At 32.9% G+C, this 18,665-nt stretch overlaps 1 protein-coding gene across 3 annotated transcripts; it reads right to left on the bottom strand.

Moving 5' to 3' along the window:
• Nucleotides 1-2,839: 2,839 nt before the first annotated feature.
• Cpr (Cytochrome P450 reductase) lies at nucleotides 2,840-17,590 on the bottom strand. 3 transcript variants are annotated; one of them, XM_076113511.1, is made up of 13 exons: nucleotides 17,096-17,590; nucleotides 8,747-8,933; nucleotides 8,476-8,625; nucleotides 7,074-7,198; nucleotides 6,740-6,934; nucleotides 6,333-6,460; nucleotides 5,933-6,174; nucleotides 5,649-5,846; nucleotides 5,402-5,565; nucleotides 5,144-5,318; nucleotides 4,906-5,063; nucleotides 4,483-4,642; nucleotides 2,840-3,326 (listed from the first exon to the last, which is right to left on the bottom strand). In XM_076113511.1, the coding sequence occupies exons 1-12, from the start codon at nucleotides 17,293-17,295 to the stop codon at nucleotides 4,498-4,500; spliced, it is 2,067 nt and encodes a 688-aa protein (XP_075969626.1). In that variant the 5' UTR covers nucleotides 17,296-17,590; the 3' UTR covers nucleotides 2,840-3,326; nucleotides 4,483-4,497. The 3 variants fall into 3 exon arrangements, with proteins under 3 accessions (XP_075969626.1, XP_075969625.1, XP_075969627.1); XM_076113510.1 differs by having other exon boundaries at nucleotides 2,840-4,642; nucleotides 17,096-17,589; XM_076113512.1 differs by lacking the exons at nucleotides 8,476-8,625; nucleotides 8,747-8,933; nucleotides 17,096-17,590 and adding an exon at nucleotides 7,282-7,702 and having other exon boundaries at nucleotides 2,840-4,642.
• Nucleotides 17,591-18,665: the final 1,075 nt, after the last annotated feature.

Below are 18,665 nucleotides of genomic sequence, written 5' to 3'. Positions count from 1 at the left end.
CTCTTCTCTTTCATTTATATTATTTTCATTCAAAACATCTCGTCGTCTACGCCTGGCGCTCACCTATCCGAACGTTGAAAATGCCACCAAACCAACAGTAGCTACAACAAATCGAATATTATATTATTTTCTTATCATTTCCATAAATATTATAAATGCGAACATTTGTGAGGATGTTTGTATGTTTATTAATCTACAAATAGACATTCATATAAAAAAAAACAAGCCGGAACCTTTTTTTGTCGTGAATTTGAAATGTTACTCATTACAAATAAAAGAACACAAGCTGTAGAGAAAGCAAGCTTCTTTTTATACTATTTCATTGCTAAATCACATTTAATTTTGTGTCTAAAATAAGTTACTTTTGCATTTAGAACTGCTAAAATATCAACACAATTAGGCAAATAAACACTCGATGGATAGATAGGATATAACAAAAGTAGGCGATTGGTTATCCACAACTTACCGGGGTCTGCCTGTTATCTACCACACTTATCAGTTAAGAGCATAATCATAATGGTTAGAGACCGATAACATGTAGTACCTACAATGATTTATTACCCGGTATCTGTTAAAGCTTGACTAAATAGTCTGCAAAAATATACAAATTTTACCGCACCGAATTAAATTTAATTGAGTTCCCACTCTACCCTAGAAATACATTTTATTACATTCTACAAACGTAATCGCCCCGCAGAAATCAAGACAAAATCTAGGATTAGTCAAATTGACTGAACAACCTTCTCTCAGTACTTTCATATTAATAATACCTATATAAAAAGCCGTAAGCCATAAATTGCTAGAGGCCACACCTAGTTATATCCAGTTAGAACAAGAATAGCACATTTGCTACATACTTTTTTTGTTAGTCATGTGAAGTTGTTGAAGCGTCGGCCTCCCACGCAAGCTGTCAAGGGTTCAAATCTGAGGGAACGCTCCCGTGACTTTGAGTTCGTAGGTAGGTAGGTATGTGTGTAATAAAATAGAAATAATTAACTCTTGTTTATAGCTAAAATAATAACGTAATGTAATGAGTAGCGTTGTAAATCTATAGTCGAGAAAGAAAAGAAAATAAAATAATTCCGTTCTGTTTTTCAGATTATGGCCTTAGTTCAGTAATTGAAACTATAACTGGTTTAGTAAGTAGTAATTCACAATGTAGTGTCTTTTCCTCTATCGCCGTGCTCTACTAGTACAGTTGTTATTGGATATGTGAAAAATAAACAAACACCTACTTGGTAACAACGAATAACTAAATAACACGGAATAGATAAGTAATGTTTACGAAGTATAACGCGGAACTGCGGTCAAATTTCAAGGTCGCAAAATCTTAGCTCAATTTAAAACTAAAATAGACAATTTTAATAACATCGTTGTACTATTCAATGACTATGTAATGGTTTTAGTTAGACTATCAAAATAAAAATACAAAGTCTATTTTTTTCATTTAAAAAAATGCTGTCTCGTCAAAAATTGCACATTTCCGTTATTTTTATAAATCGAATGTTCATGAGGCACGTATTGATACCTTGATCTTTGCCCGCAGTTCCGCGTTATACATACATCGTGCATATTAAATATAACAACGTTTAAAGGATAGCTATGACAGCTAGACAAGTACCTACCTTTATTTTGTAAAATTTAAATTGTATATGTAAGCTGATTATAAAACTACCTAACGTAACTTTATGCATGGTAATACTGCAAGAACTTCGAGAAAAGATTTGTTATGATGAGGTTCAAGTCAAATTAAAACACAGTAATAATAATATGATAAAAAAACTCTATTTCGTTTAATATTTAATATAAAATTAATTCATTTACTTATAGCTAATTTCCCAGTCCATATATATAAAATGTCAGAAAAATACATAACTTATCTCACGTTAGAACTGAAATCATACTTATTTGAGGCAATATACACTAAAATATCTCAAGAGCCCATTCTCCCAAAATATTCTATGAAATAATTAGATATAATTATTATCTGAGGAACATATTAACATAACAATCTTAATTTCAGCACTTGTTATATCTCTCATGGTGTGTAGTATATTCTCTGTATACAAATAAATAACTATACTAAACGTATTGATCAGACTTAAATACCGACCAGGAAGATTTTGGTAATAAGGCATTTCGATTGTTCTTCTAGAAGTTAGCAATAGTAACAAAGATATTTAGACTTAGTTGCACTTTATGAAATTACGACATGTCAGGAGTTTATGGGTGAATCAAGTCATATATCAATCATTCAATCAACACAACAATAGAACATGTTAAAGAAGTAATTATTTTGGGGTTGAAATCAGAAGGAAGAATGTATAGTTACTAAAAATATATTTAAAATTTAAATTAATGCAAAACGTAAGAAGGACAACTTCGAAGGTTCGACATGCTGACCTAAATTAAAATTACTGGTTTTTGTATTATGTACATACGGAATATTTTCCGTTTCTGTCCACACATTTCCTGTAGCATGTCGTAACTACATAAACAACTCAAATCAAATATTGGTTTGCGAGTTATATAGATATTTGTACTATTAAATAAAAAGATTGAATAAAATGTGTCACAGACTTATAACTTTTTGAAAGAAAGTAAAATATTTATTAGCTTTGATTTCAAATTAAAATGTGAGATATCATAGATAATAATGGTTTTTGTTTGTGACTTGTTTCAAATAAACCTATTAATCAATACTCCGGTCAATTTAGACATTTGACCCACGACAAATTCAGGGGAAGCTGAAAATTCTTAAAATTGTTTAAATTATAATTATAAACATTGTCTTAAAAGTCCCAACCGATCCCATGTAAGGAAAAAATTTTAGCGGGGTAATAAGGTCCAAAAAATGAGTTTTTCGCGATTTTCTTGAAAACGGTAAGTTTTATCGCAAAATTACCCCAGACATAATTTGTAGATCAGGGAATTTCCTATAAAAAAGGTATCAATAATTTTTTCCCTAAAAGCCACCGCTTCTGAGATATAACGATGCAAAACCTCTGGAAAATGATTATGTATTGAGAACCATTCCAAAAGATTTCGTAAGTCTTTAGCATCTTTTTTTACTCGTGAATCACTTGCATCAACATGCTGCTCGGTCGTATCCATCCTAACATTAGCCAGATCTTCAAATTTTTCACAAACTGTATTCATTGCATGCATACTATAAACCCATTTACTTATGACACTCTGTTTTGTGCTTCTTCCTCGAGCAATACCTCCATCTGTCTTCATAGCTTTCATCATAGACTGCTCAATTACCATGTCCGTTGAAGTGCCACAGCTTAATTTGTCTGAACGTCTCACAGTGAAGAATCCTTCTGAAAATTTTTTATAGACTTCAGGATCTATGAAATTCTCTAATTGTTGCATATCCTGCAAGTATAGGTGTGCAGACTTAGCATACGGAAAATGTCCAGACGCGTGAAAGTAAGGAAGCATTTCTTTGACGCAGTTTAAATGAGCTTTCCAATCCCCCATACGTTCAGCTCTTAAAAACTCTTTAAGAATTGAAACCATATAAAAATATTGAATCCAAAGTTTCGCTGTTGGTCCTCGTTCCTCATAATCCTTAAGTTTTTGATTCAGTTTATTAAGTAAAGCTCCAGATATTTCATCATTTTCAATATCATTGTATGAAAAAATTGTATCTACTATATTTTCGATGTTAATTATTAAATCAGCATCCATGATGTCATCGATTTCAACTTCTTTTAATATTATAATTGCTAAAGCAAGTTGAAGTAGTGTATGAGTGTATTATGACGCTCGCAATTTTTTGCATCGTTATATCTCAGAAGCGGTGGCTTTTAGGGAAAAAAATATTGATACCTTTTTTATAGGAAATTCCCTGATCTACAAATTATGTCTGGGGTAATTTTGCGATAAAACTTACCGTTTTCAAGAAAATCGCGAAAAACTCATTTTTTGGACCTTATTACCCCGCTAAAATTTTTTCCTTACATGGGATCGGTTGGGACTTTTAAGACAATGTTTATAATTATAATTTAAACAATTTTACGAATTTTCAGCTTCCCCTGAATTTGTCGTGGGTTTACTGATTTTTTGGTCTAATTTGACCGGACTACAAAGAGCTTTACATAGCAATGAATATCTTAATGAACAACTATTGTAGAAATGCACGCAATACTCTATAAAGAACTGTACACATATATAAATAACAAATATAGGCAGCATAATGTAATTACATGGACTTGTCAAATATGCAGTGTTTGTGCTACCCCACCATGTGGATTTAATATTTCAATAATGTCAATACTTAGTTATTATCACTTCTTTTCTATGATAATTACAAAATACAATAACTAGGTGAAGGCTATTCAATCTACACATGAAACTTAACCACTTGTTCCTTATGCCACATCTACATAATTAGATAACATAATTATTATAATCGCCTATGGTCATAACATAGCTCGTAATTTGTCTATGGGTACCACAAATTCGTCTACTAACAATATAAGAATGATTTTAACTCCAGACATCTGCGGAATATTTCTTCATGGATTCCAGTTTCTTAATGAATTGCACTGCTTCAGACTCGGTACGTCCACCCTTCTCTTGAATAGCCCTTAACACTATGTTTCTTACATCAACAGCCATATTCTTTGCGTCACTGGAAAATTAAATATTGCATTTAATATCATATACAGAAAAAAATAACAAGATTCTCTTTCTAATATATTTAAAACAAGCTTATGATGAGACAGACATGCGGAAAGATGGCGAACTTGAAGCTCGATATTCTTCAAAAAGTGCACTCAGTGATAGTGATACTGCCTACTTAGCATTATCTTCAAGCATATTAGCGTTATCATCTAACCTCAAGTACGCCGTACATAGTCACACGTCTGTCATCCCTTTAGAATAGCTACTTACCCACAAATGTAGAAATGTCCGTTACGGTTTCCAATGATGTCCCATAATTGGTCCATGTTCTGCTCTAGCAAGTGGGTAACATACACTTTTTGTGCTTGATCACGAGAGAACGCAAGGTTTAATTTCACGTCACCATTTTTCTCGTACTCTTCTAGTTCCTATAAATTTAAAATACGTTATTAATAAACATTAAAAAGTAAGTTAAATTATTATATGCGGCAATGTGAATATTACATACTTCCTGGTAGATGTAATCTTGATCGCGATGTCTGCACCCGAAGTACAAAATATTGTCGCCGACCTCTTTTCCGTTAGCACGGGCATGCGCACGTTCCTGCAGGAATCCACGGAATGGAGCCAGACCAGTACCTGGGCCAACCATTACGATTGGCGTTTGTGTTTGCAATGGCAACCTAAAAAAAAACAAAATTATGTTATTGTTGTACCAAATAATTATAATATTAACTATATTGTTTCAGATTGTTGTAAAATTTACCTGAATTGAGACTTCCTGATATAAACAGGAACACGCGGGAGAGGTTTGCCAGGCTCAGGCTTGTGGTCTGCCAGCCATGTGGTGGTAACTCCTTTGTTAATGCGACCAGTCGAAGTTTTATATTTAACCACAACTGCAGTTACATGCACAGTTTCTGGATGCAACTGATATAAAAAGAAACGAGTTTAAGATTATATTTCAAAAGTAATATGAAAATCAAATAACAGACAAATTGATTGAGGCTTACCTTAGGACTGGATGAAATGGAATAGTATCTTGGCTGCAAACGAGGAAGCAGTTCACAGAGATGGTCTAGGGGTGGCTTACATGATTTTATATCTTCCAAAATGTGAACAATATTTCTGCAAGCTTCTGTCACAAATGATTGGTACAAGGCCTTGCCCTCTTGAGAATTTGTAGCCATGAGCAGCAGCTTTTTCTTGTCCTAAAGTTAAATATTAACATTAAAATATTATTCTCTCATAATAAAGTGTTATATTCAGAAGTAAATTAAATTAAGTGGAATCTTACTTCTTCATCAGAGCAATATTCAACCAGCTCTCTTAAAATGTGAGTACGAGGTAATGCGGTAATCTCAACATAGTGAGAGAGTGCAGTGCGATAAGATGTTGGGCAAGGGAATGGATGTTTCTTGCTGCTTTCTTGATCAGTGTTGATAAGCGAGAATATTTCGTCTAAGTTGGCGCCTGTCAGTTCACCCAATCTTTCCACAAGATTAGAATCATTTATTGGGTAGACAGCCACATGGTCACCTAAAAATGTAACAAAATTATATAACATACCACTACATTAAGGAAAAATAAATAGTAGTCCTGGTACAGTTATAAAGTTACCAAAAACTTTGTTTGTTTTTGTTATGACAGATCAGCTATAAAAAGAATATAAAATAAAAATCAATAAAAGCTCAAACCTGCTTCATAACGCATTTTGGAGTCAGAAATATCCAATTCCACATGGATACAGGATCGGTCTCCACCTTTGTGCATTTCTCTGTTTACAGTTATCTGTGCTAGGAACGGATTCTTAGCATCATATGGCCTGCAAATATATTTATCTAATTAGTGTGTGTTATGTTGCATCTATTGGCACAGTATCAATAAGTACTGATACAATTTACATACTACTATTATTATAGAAAGTGTGTTTCTATTGTGATACCACTACCAAGCTAGTCTATCCTTTACATTTTAATAAAGTTTTTAATGAATAAAAAGGCTACAAGATCTCTAAGTGGCCATGAGTTTCTTGCCAGTTTTTCTCAACACTGCAACCTAAGGAAAAAAACTAAGTGAGAAATAGAGTTATAACAATACTAACGGTCTCTGCACTTGCAATGAATGCAGTCTTGCAATTTCACCAGTGAATACATTAGTTGGTTGTATTTCACCAGGTGCATGTGTCACAAGATGGAATTGACGAGTCAGCTCCTCTTCTCCCGTGCTCTCAATGTTGAACTTCTCACATACTGCCGGCCAAAACTTGTCCTTCCATGTGATGAAGTCATCTTCAATACTGAAAATAAGGTGCGGAACAAACTTGTGAGTATTTATTAGAATATATCTTCTTTATTGAATGAAGGTATCTAGTGTGTCTATAGAAGTATACAGATATAATTTGGACTATAGCAAGTTTATTGTTTAATGTTACATACTTAGCGTCATCATCTCCAAGACCTAGTTCATAGACACGAGTAGCTCCAAGCTCTTCCAGTCTCTTGTCCAGATAAATTGCAACAGCATTGTAATGTTCATATGTTTTGTTTCCCAAGCCAAATACCTAAAGAGGAAATAAGAATAGGTGTTATTACAATTACCACTGCATTCAAAACTTTGCAAATTTTTATCAATATAGGACCATACCACATAACGCAATTTCAGCACTGAATTAGCTAAAAGTCTCTTGTACCCGAAAAGTCGGGGAAAATTTAAAAATATATTCATATTGCTTCTATAATTATTTTCTTATTCTCTTTTGTACGAACGAGATCGAACGGCATTGAACAAATTGTTGTCACATTCTTTGGCACATTGAGGAGTATGCTTAATTTTAAGGAAAAATATGATCATAGATTCATTTCAGTCCGGCACGTGGATAATATACTATTGGAAATAATTAAAATAAGCATGTACATTTTCAAATTTCTATCTTAACTTCGTTTTCCACTTAACAATTAGGTTATTATTTGCTTAAAATCACGGAATAAACACATGAATCATAAACAAATATTTCTTTCATCTAATATTATAACGATATTTATGACATAATACTAAACATTGGACGAAAACTAATAGGTAACATTCACAATAACACGAAGTTTCCACTTCAAATTTTTTGATCGAACCTGTCTGACAAGTGACAATTAACTCAGTGTTGACAGCTTCCGCTTCGTCGAGAAACTGACAAACGTCAGATGGATTCAGAATTGGCTAGGAGCCTATTCAGCCAGGCTATAAAAGATTTTATTAGAGCCAAGAGTTGCCAGTATCAAAATATATTGCTTCCTCGTAACACGATAAAATAAATCTACAACACTTATATTATTATCATAAAATACTCGACAATAACAACATAGCTATTTTTAGAGAACGCCTATCATAATTCAATGAATACCTAACTGATAAAATGATTCGTCGAGTAGGTATATAAAGAAATCTAGTCATTATAATAAGCAATTTGTTATCGACCTTATTGTAACTACGCATAGGCTGTAAGTCCTTAATATACTGGTAATTTTGAGATTATGAAAGCGAGTTCCTGTCACGACGCTGGACTGAATATTATTGGGCTACCGTCCTCGAAACACTGAAAATCTTGCCCGAATGTGGAACCATTTTTTTCATTGGATAATAAAAATGCAATAAACGACGGATTTTAAGTTAGTCTCATTGCATAGATAGATTTTTTTTTTTTATTATGTCTTAAACAAACTTATTTTGAGCACTTTTACTCATGCTACATTTCGTGAAAAAGCGAAAAAAAAAATTTTTTTTCCAGATATCTAAGAAAAATTTCATGATTACATGTCACTAACGACGCTTATATTTTTTACTTACCGCATAATTTAAACCAGATAAATTAGGCTCGCCATTCTTTAACCACTCATAGAACTCCATGCAGTTGTCTGTGGGATCTCCCTCGCCGTACGTTGCCATACAGAATACTGCTAAAGAATTAGGTATGTCTTGGAGTTTTGTCAGCTCTTCCTAAAACACGACATAAAGATCGCTTTTATAATCATCAGAATGTAAACTATATCCAGGTAGGTAGGTATTTAGTATCTGAATAATAGTACTAATATAATTTTGAATGATGAATGAAAGTTACCATATCACACTCCTCGGGGTCAGCAACCATTCCCTTCATCTTATATCTAATGCCCTCTTTGGCGAGACGTCCAGCAAACTCCTCCCCTGTTCCAGTTTGAGATCCATAGAACACTACTAAACTCCTTCCAGATGACTTTAGTTTTGTTATAAATGAATTCTCTGTGACTTGTATAGATCCGGCAGCCCTATGAAAATAAATAAGATTGTTTAGCTACTAAATATAATAAAGTAAATAAATATCATAGTACTATTTATAATTTACTAAATATAGTTTCACGAAAATATTTTTACAATCGTGAGCCAGTCAACACGGGACCAATTCCACCCTATTTGCCATGCAACGTTTTACAATGTAGAGTTAAATAACGTGAAATGGATTCCCAGAAAGTCAAAGTGAAAGTCAGTTCTTTTCGCCAAGATTAAGAACCGGTAAAGATTTTTAAAATGGCAATTTTTATGATTTCTTGATGAAACGGATTCTAAAACTGAAAAAAATTAACATTGCTTGGGATTTTAGTCAATGTTAACGTTGCTTAGACAAAATATTACAAAACATACAGATTAGATATAGGTACATATATCGACGTAGGTATAAATCGGCGATAGGTCAATAGTCAATACTCAATAACCAACCTACTGATAAACTGAGATAAGTTAATAACCAAGTTATTGTGTCATTGTCCGATGATGAACGCTGCAGGTGATTGTGTCTGGCCAAAGATTTATGTTCATAGAGCAGTGGTGATATCACGACTCACGAGTGAGACGGGACACGTATTAATTAGCTTTATTAATTGGAATGATGGTAACCATTAATATCATGATTCAATCAAGTCTGAAGTAAGAGTGTCATAGCTATTATTAGCTATTATTGTAGAACTGATAAGGAAGCATTCTTTGATATTTCAATATCCCGGAAGCACTATTGTTATCGCAGCAACGCTACGTATATTTGAGTTGATTTGAGCGGTTAGATAACTGGACACATGACTTGACGTCTATGCATCAGTGCGTCCAGTGGACGTAGCGCTGAGAACTTGTAGCTCCATATTGTATTACAAAACGTACGAGTCGAATGTGAATATCTATCAGCCAAATCGGTAACAATGACGACTCTAAGAGATAAAACTTTATCTTGGTAACATTACAAATCATCATTAATCAGCGTCTTTAATATTTTATTTTATACGCATGTTCGATATCAATTAATCAATATCATTTTGTTTCGTAATGTTTCCTTTGTTACTAGCAATCACGGGTCACTACATACATTTACTTCATTATTGTGTTTACTCATTATTACACTTTAAAAATGGTATTTGTTCTATTAAATTGTAGGTACAAACACTGGTCTAGTAACACGGTATGTAAAGTATAAAATAAGAAAAGAAGATAATTAAATAGGTACCTATATCCAAATCGAGATTTATATTTGCTCTTATTTACTTTATTAAAGGTACCTACTTAGTACTTGTATGTGATTTAATGGCCAATTACGTTATTTTTCTGATTAGCGATCATAAGTTACGTAATTTTTAAGCAACATTGTGCATATCACTAATTTGCTTATCTTGGGCGAACAAAAATAAGCATTTTGACAATGATCCCCAACCTTGCCTAAATTACAATATAAAATCAGCAGTCGTCACAACGAGGCGTATGTTGTGTGCACGTGATGTTATCACTCATGGAGAATACTAATCGAATCGTTAAACTAATCGTTTTTCATGCAAGGATGTTATCCGTGATTGCAGAGTACTCAACAGAGTGTGTATGAAGTGACGCGCTGACGTGTTGAAATAAATATTTTCATGTATAAATCATTCAGAGGTACAATGAAACGTCTTTGAGTGCTTATATACCAGTAATAAGTGTGGAGCACTCGAATGGTTAGATAGAATAAACTTAACAATTATATGTAAAATTGCGGATATTACTCCTTAAATTGAAGGCTTGAAACAACAATACCGACGTCACATTATGATCTATGGACAATAGACGATACATAGTTATAAACGTATTAGTTCAGGTAAGTAGCTAGTATTTTTTTTGTAACATTTGAAGGTCTAAATTAATATTAGGTTGTAACAATCATGTGAGTTTTGGAACTAAGAGCATGTCAAAGTTCTGCTAATAGAAGTCGATGCACAGGCTGGTACAGCCTCTATTCAAGTTTTTTGACTGATAGGGGTCAATACAAAACAAATAGTCCGCCTTGAGAACTCTGCTTCGGCCTTCGGCTTCTGCCGCTGCTCCACGCAAGCTATGGTTCCAAAGTACGTTGTGTAGGAATCGAACTCAAGTAAACGTGTCACTTGTACACTTTATTAATTAGTCGAGTTGTTTAGTCTAAATGCAGTAAATGACTGTGATTATATCTAGTTCTATCTTGCTCCTTTTAAAACATGATCTCGTCATGGACGACCAGACTCAATTTACTCGATTTGTACTTTACATTTTAAACATACATTTTGTAATGTTTTTGTTATCTATAATCTAACAAGCTTCAGCCCGCGCGTGATTCCTTTATCATTATTTACTTTTCTAAATTAGCTTGTAGATTCTGTAGTATGATTATTATTTATCATCCAGTTAAAATTCATTTACTTAGCAGTCGTTTAGCCGTGAAAGTTAAATTGACAGAATTACTTCTGCTTTTACGCAATTTTTTTTAGTTAAGTTGTTATTATATTATAGTATATGTAAAATATGTATCGCGTTTATCGCCTTTATTTATACCAATTATGTAATTAAGCTCCACAATATCTTGTCGGCATGAGGTCGGCACACGGTAGCACTAGCAATCATGACTGTTATTTTCAGAATATTCTGTCAGTCATGCCAGCTTTGCAGTTTAATGAGATTTGCGATTATATCACTGCTTGCTTATTATTAAAGATACTATTGTATGTTAAACAAAAAGAATATAAGTACCTATGCCAACAGTCCGCGTATCGACATCGTGTTTGGTAAAAATGCTAATTTACTAATGATGTGTACTTACAATAATGCTACAGAGTAGTTGATACTTACAGTTATTTTATTATTATTTCTTAGAAACAGATTTTACTATAATACCTATTAATTGTTTACACGAGACCAAGTGATTATTGCAACGTGTAGCATTATGCTGCATATAGATGCAAAATAATGAAAACACTTAAAGTATTATGCTAATAAAAAATACGTTGTTTTTCAAATTAATATTTTATGTTAAAGAAATCGAATGTCACTCGTTCATTGAATCCGTGCTTTGCCCTCTAAAAATAATGTGTAATATAACTGCGGCTATTAATTTGTACAGGTAATTTGTTTTAATTATTAGAAATCATCCTTCGCCATTAGATCATCATCATTAAAAGCACACTGCACGAGACGGGAAATAAATTTTATAGATTGGCTTAAATAGGTCAGTCTAAAGTCCAAAGGCTCTATAGGTAGGTAGGTATATAAAACTTGTTGGACTTTATAATTATGAGTGTTCTCTGTGTCTTTGAGAGTGAAGTTTATTCGAAGAACGTTATAAAGTTTGATGAACTTTAAAAATTGAATAGAATTTTATTTTGTCAATGGTCGGGTTATTTTTTTTTATTGATATTAATCCTTTTTGCGCTAACGTAATTTGTAGTAGGTATATGAACAGAAAAGAGAATCCAAAGTGTTATCTTTATTAATATATATTACTACCTACTCATTTCTTGTCCAATACCTAAACACTAGTTTTGTCAATGAAATGCGCCTTGGACATGAAAATGAATTAAATACGAAGGTGTATCAGGCGTTGGCACCCACATGCCGCAGTGATAGGATTAACTGATAAAAGTGGCATGAAGGTGCCTAAAAGGAATAATGAATAAAAAGATAATATATTTTTAAATTAAGTACCTAGCAAGATTAACTTTCATTAATGGTTGAATAAATACCAATACTTAAGTATTAAATTAATCCAGCTAATTTCCAAAGTCACCTTGTTTTTTAATTTGATATTTAAAACAGGTAATAACACCTTATGTAAGAACTCAAAATAACATCTTATGTTCGTAAACGCACAGCAATAAAAACAATGCGCAAAAAGATTCGAATATAATAATGTTCCTTATATTATATCTTAGTTTTTTAAACAATACTGATTTGTTTGTAGCCTTCAGTTTCTACTCTGCTTATCAGAAAAACTGTTCACAAATTGTTAATAAGTTTTCATACAATAGGCATATTATATTCATTTATTTCACACACACAATCGAATTAATATTCCTATTTGACACGTCATAATTATGTAAAATAAATACATAATGTGTACCTGCTTAATGTAGTTAGAGAATGCAAACGGGTTTCGTTGATAACCGAAATGACGGTTAACTTAGTATATTTTATAGTAAAAACCGGTTTTAATAAACATTTTATTAAATAACTGGTTTCACATATGACATAAGCGAATGATAAACTTATGTCTAGCAATAAGCAGTATGATTTTTTGCGTATAGAAGCCGAGATACTAAACAAACTCCCACGACAATATTATGGTTATATAAGTAGTGTAGGCTGTAATACCTACTTAGTGTCATTCTTTACATTAAACGAAATATTATATTAAGTACTTATTATATGTATACTATGTAATAAATACTGATAAAACAGACTTGAACAATTACATCAAGTAATACGCAGAGATTCGTACTGTAGGGTACTTAGTTTAAAGCAAATTAAACATGACAAGTAACCTACGCACTTAAGTAAGTAGGATAAGTAGAGTAGAAGCTAACATTAAGTAACATATATTTTCTTTTTACTAGTCATTCGGAGTCATTGGCAACTTCCGTACCTATTGAACATTAATATTTTCTAGACGTATTTCCAATAATATGTAAAACAAAATAAGGGAAGGAAAAAACTATTTTATTTCTCTATCAGCTTTTCCTGCGAATTCGTCCGCCGCCTGTTTTTTCCCATGGGAATGCGTCATTTTCCCGGGGTAAAAAGTAGCATCTGTCCTTTCTCGGGTATCAAAATATCTCCATATCAAATTTCATGCAAATTGGTTCAGTAGTTTAGGCGTGATAGAGTAACAGACAGACAGAGTAACTTTCACATTTTTAATATTAGTATGGATTAAAATAATTAATTAATAGAGTATGGATTGCGCTAAATACCTTACGTGTATCCTTAACCAGAGTACAAAAAGTGTTATATTAAACTAAATTCACAATTTAAGATAACAAAATTAGCTCCCTTTCTTGATGTCCCCAAACTTTAGGCTTGACTAATGCAAACCAATATGGGGTTCACACCACAACAATCGCAATCTGTCTAGCCACTGTCGGTAAGCGTGTTAATTTTTAGGGCCCATCATAGTAAGGTACGTGTTATTGTTTGAAACTTAGTATTTCTCTTTGCTTTTTTATTCCTTTTATTGATATTTTCTGGGTAGGTATTTATTACGTTTTATAACGGTAGGTACCTACATATATGGTGTTTTAAAAATAGATATCAAACTAAAAATCTTTAATGGTTTTAAACCTAAACTGCTGTGGAATGCGAATTAAATAAAACCTAATTATTATGGAGATTATAATTACGTATTATATTTCTAAGTGACCAGTACCAGGCAACACTATTAATTTTGATGCGTAATTAGTTAACCAGTTCTACTCAGTATAAAAAGGTCTACCTGGTCTTCGTTTTCATAAAAAGTAACTTAAAGATATATAAAAAAATTTAGCCATCACCGTTCTATCTGGAATGTTCAGCACTATATAAGACATAGGTATTACTGCGCACTACATTTTAATAATTTCAATTGACATACAGATTAAGCACATTTTTGTTAATCATTCTGATAAAACGAAGGAAAATATTTGGCTTGTTGGGTATAAAGTTCAAAATGACACTTAAGAAATATTCACCTGTGTTATGTATGTAGGTATTTTCTTTGTTCTAATTATATTTCATATAATATACTAAATCATTTACTTATAGTTAGTATTTATAAATGACTTACAAACATTTTTAACATAAGAAATTACGAATATTTTTTTGTGTTGACTGACCTCGAGCTCGTGACCGCTAGATCGTCAAATCGACTTGGAATTTTAATCAGTTGAGTTACGCAGTAATGGTTCATCATATGGCACTGCGAGCAATTGTGATATCTGCTAGAAACATGTTCATATGCCGAAAGTGTTTGAGGCCAATGGCTACTATTACCCTGAGTTTTATTGCAAACGTACTCAAGAGCACTTAAGAACACCAATAACGCAATCAACTTTAAAAATGAAATGTACCTAAGTATCAAGTGTCTTACATGATTCCATTACGTGCGTAGTTAAGTAAATAAAATAACAATTGTCGTGTATTTAATTTAATTCCAGAATTTGAATTTCTTAGCGTCATCAACAATTTAAATTTGAAATAACTTACGTAAATTTCAGGAACTTCGTTTAACAATATTATGTACCTACTCTCTTATTTTCCGGCATTCATTTTCTATTAGGTAGGTACCTCATTTAATTTACTTCTAGTTTAGGCAACCTGTGTTTTCTATACTATACATTTTACTCAATGTAATTAGGTACAAAATAACTGTTATTTCTGAGAGTAGCTAACATAATATACACACTCAGCGCACGTCACTAAGCTATAGACACGTTAAATGCTTAGTAATTTTTAGCTAAGGTTCCTAGGTATTGAGAATTGAAATCCATGATTCTAAAGATACTTACATTTCTAGGTAAGGAAATCGATTGTAGCAAGTTATGTCAACGGTTATTTATATCTATTTTTTGGTACTAAATATATCAAATTATCGGTTACATCATTGATTACCAATGAACTGATAATATAATCAATTGAAGGTCTGTACAGCAGACTGCAGAAGTCACTCGCAAGACTGATAGTCGATGGTGTATAATAAAAAGTGTTCTTCATATTATTGAACTAAGCATTTAAACCATTATGTATGGAGGAACCTGTCCTCAATTTCTGATACCTTAGCAGAATATTTTTACACAGGTACCAGTAATATTAATCTGTCTATTTGGTATTACTTAGTTAATTGTGGCTATAATATATTATTAACAACCACAGCCATCATGTTCAAGCTTTAAGATATTATTCGGTCACCTATCATAATCGTGGCCGCGACTGAGTCATGTGCTTGTTACTAATTATCTTTAGATAATAATAATATGTCTCACGTTTTAAGAGTGTTAATTAATATATTTTTTATATAATTACTCGTTTCACGGCAAACCTTATTTTTAGTATCCTTTTGGCAATGACAAAATCTGACCTTATAAAATATAAGTACCTAAGTAGGTACCTGTTTATTTACCAGCACAATATTTATTAAAAAACTTACACTGTTTTATTTACATTACGAATTCAAGAATTTCAAGTTGTATCTGTATGTGCGTCAATTCGGTCCCCTATCTCAAAGGACCCATTATCCTGTTGAGGAAAACTGAGCAGTTATCTTTCTATGACGTCGATACCTAGTGCAAGCACCTACGTCCACGATAAACTTACACATTCAGTATAGGTACTTGTACCTATGTATTTACATAATTTATTATTTCGTTAAGTACCAGCTAGAGCCTGATTGGTAGTTAATATCGAACAAGTTTTTTCTTAAATTAAATGTAATAGGTACACAAATATCATATTTAATGTTGTTTGTTTTCCCCGAGGCAAGGGCAGGAAGTATCAATGGGTTAGTAGGTACCTACCTACCTATGTACCTACTTTATGTAAATTTTTGATCGCAAATAGGACGTATTTTATTCGTCTACGGTTGTAGCCGTTGTTGACAGGGTAAAAAAAACAATTAAAATACACCTCTTGTCCTCTGGTGGGCAGGTAAATTGATCACAAAGTTTGCATTGCTTATTAGACAATTAGGTAAGTAGGTACCTAAGTATTAAAAAAATATTGGCTTTTATAATTATCCTATTATCTACTATCGCCTTGTTTTATTTAAACGGAATGATAAGTTACAAGAGTACGAATGATAATATTGTGCTCGAGTATGTTTAATTTTAGTGACTTGATTTCTGTCATTGCATCATTCCTTCGATAGGTAAATACCTATCCAATAATTATTATCGAACCTAAAAATACAAGTTATATTTATTCGTGTTAGACATGAGCAATATTGGTATGTAGTAAACATTAATTTACTACACATCAAAACTTTGTGTCAAGTAGCAAGTTTTTAGATTGGAGTATTGACTATGCGCCTATTTAATAGAACGTAGGTGTAATAAATGTACCTTCATGCATATATAAACATAGATAGGTACTTATTTATTTATCTCTAAATTGTATAAAAAATATTAACAAGTATACTTACTGGATGGAATATTTACTGAGCAGTATTTCGTCTTTTTTGTTTTCCTTTTTGGAATTATATAGCCACCAAATTGTACCACCCAGTAAAATTACTAGGACAATTATATCAAATGTGCTAAATAATGATCCGCCAGCAGCAGCAGCAGCAGCTGCAGCTCCGGTTGCCGCATCCATTAGAACGTCCTGTGCGCCGTCTGACATTTTGTAGGTTATGTGTCTTTGCGCAATAAATTACGTGGTATAGTCACTTATGTGAATGAGGTACAAGGTCACTTGACAGGCGTTCTTTTACGTGTGGAGTTTTAGATCGGCATATCCGGCGGCGACACACCTCTTAACACTTTGTACACTGCACTGACACTGACGTCGACGTGACTTGGTGGTTAGTTTCTAGTTGGAAGGTGCTGTGATAGAACTGTGCGAGTGAATGAGAACGATAGTCGACACGATTTGTCGACACGGCAGCCACGGCGAATTTAACCGAATGTAGTCGAAGATTTCGTCGTAGTTGGGCTCTGCACGAGCGAGATCGCAACAGTTTTCGTGTCTGTTGCTCCACGTGCTACGTAGTTGCTTGCTCTACGGCGCGGCGCGCGGCACCTACCATCAATTTGTAGCTTGTATGAAGTATGAACGATAAAGCGATTCTCGACAGTATTGTATGTAAGTAAATGTGGAAATGAATTCTACGCGTAAAAGCAGCGATGACGTGGCTTGGATAGCTGGACTGTGCTGTGGAGCGAGCACGAGTCGCCGACCGAGTTTGCTACCGGTTGCGCCATTTATTTTGCAATTCAAAATCATGCATTTTGATGTTACCGGTCTACATGTATTGTAAACCCCAGATTTTCCGACTATAGATTCCAGAAAAATATTAATGTTGGTTTAAGTATTTAGAGCTGTTAACTATAGGTACAATAATAACTTATAACAGATGTACCTATGTATACTTACGTTGTACTTACTTACCAGTGCTATGTACCTACCTTTTTTCATTTATCATTTATGATAACATAGGTAATTATAATAGATATACCTATCTATCTACATATTTTTTTATTTAAAACAGTGGGTAGTTATAGTGCCTCTGACCACTTATATATGTGTAAAATAATAATCATGAAATTATTTTGTGAAACACCTTACAATGTTAATTCACAAAGAGAATCAACGAATTATCTAGATACTTTGTTGATCGTCTATGCAAACAGACTAAACTGTAAACTTTTGGAAAATAAAATAAAGAGACGGTTGATATATGCGACTTCTTGCAGTTCGCTGTTTGCATTTTTATTAAACTAAATCGAATAATCGTGTAACGGACTTTTTTCACAAGGTAGTTACAAAATGTCATTTTTACGAATTTTAATTCATCCTCCATCTATTAATTGAGTAAGTAGGGTATGTATATAGATATAAAGGAAGCGGATAAGCGGATGCACCGAGCACCATCTAAACATGTCTATTCTAGTGCTTAGAAAACTTTCATTTATAAGAATAAAATAACTACCCACCTCGTTAACTGCATACAACAGTCAATATCCGTTTCACGAAACCAACGTCATCGATAT

The sequence above is a fragment of the Anticarsia gemmatalis genome, chromosome 4 (genome assembly GCF_050436995.1).
Source record: "Anticarsia gemmatalis isolate Benzon Research Colony breed Stoneville strain chromosome 4, ilAntGemm2 primary, whole genome shotgun sequence".
Taxonomy (NCBI): domain Eukaryota; kingdom Metazoa; phylum Arthropoda; class Insecta; order Lepidoptera; family Erebidae; genus Anticarsia; species Anticarsia gemmatalis.
Note: the sequence above shows the minus strand (reverse complement) of the source record. Positions and strands in the feature narration are given on the sequence as shown.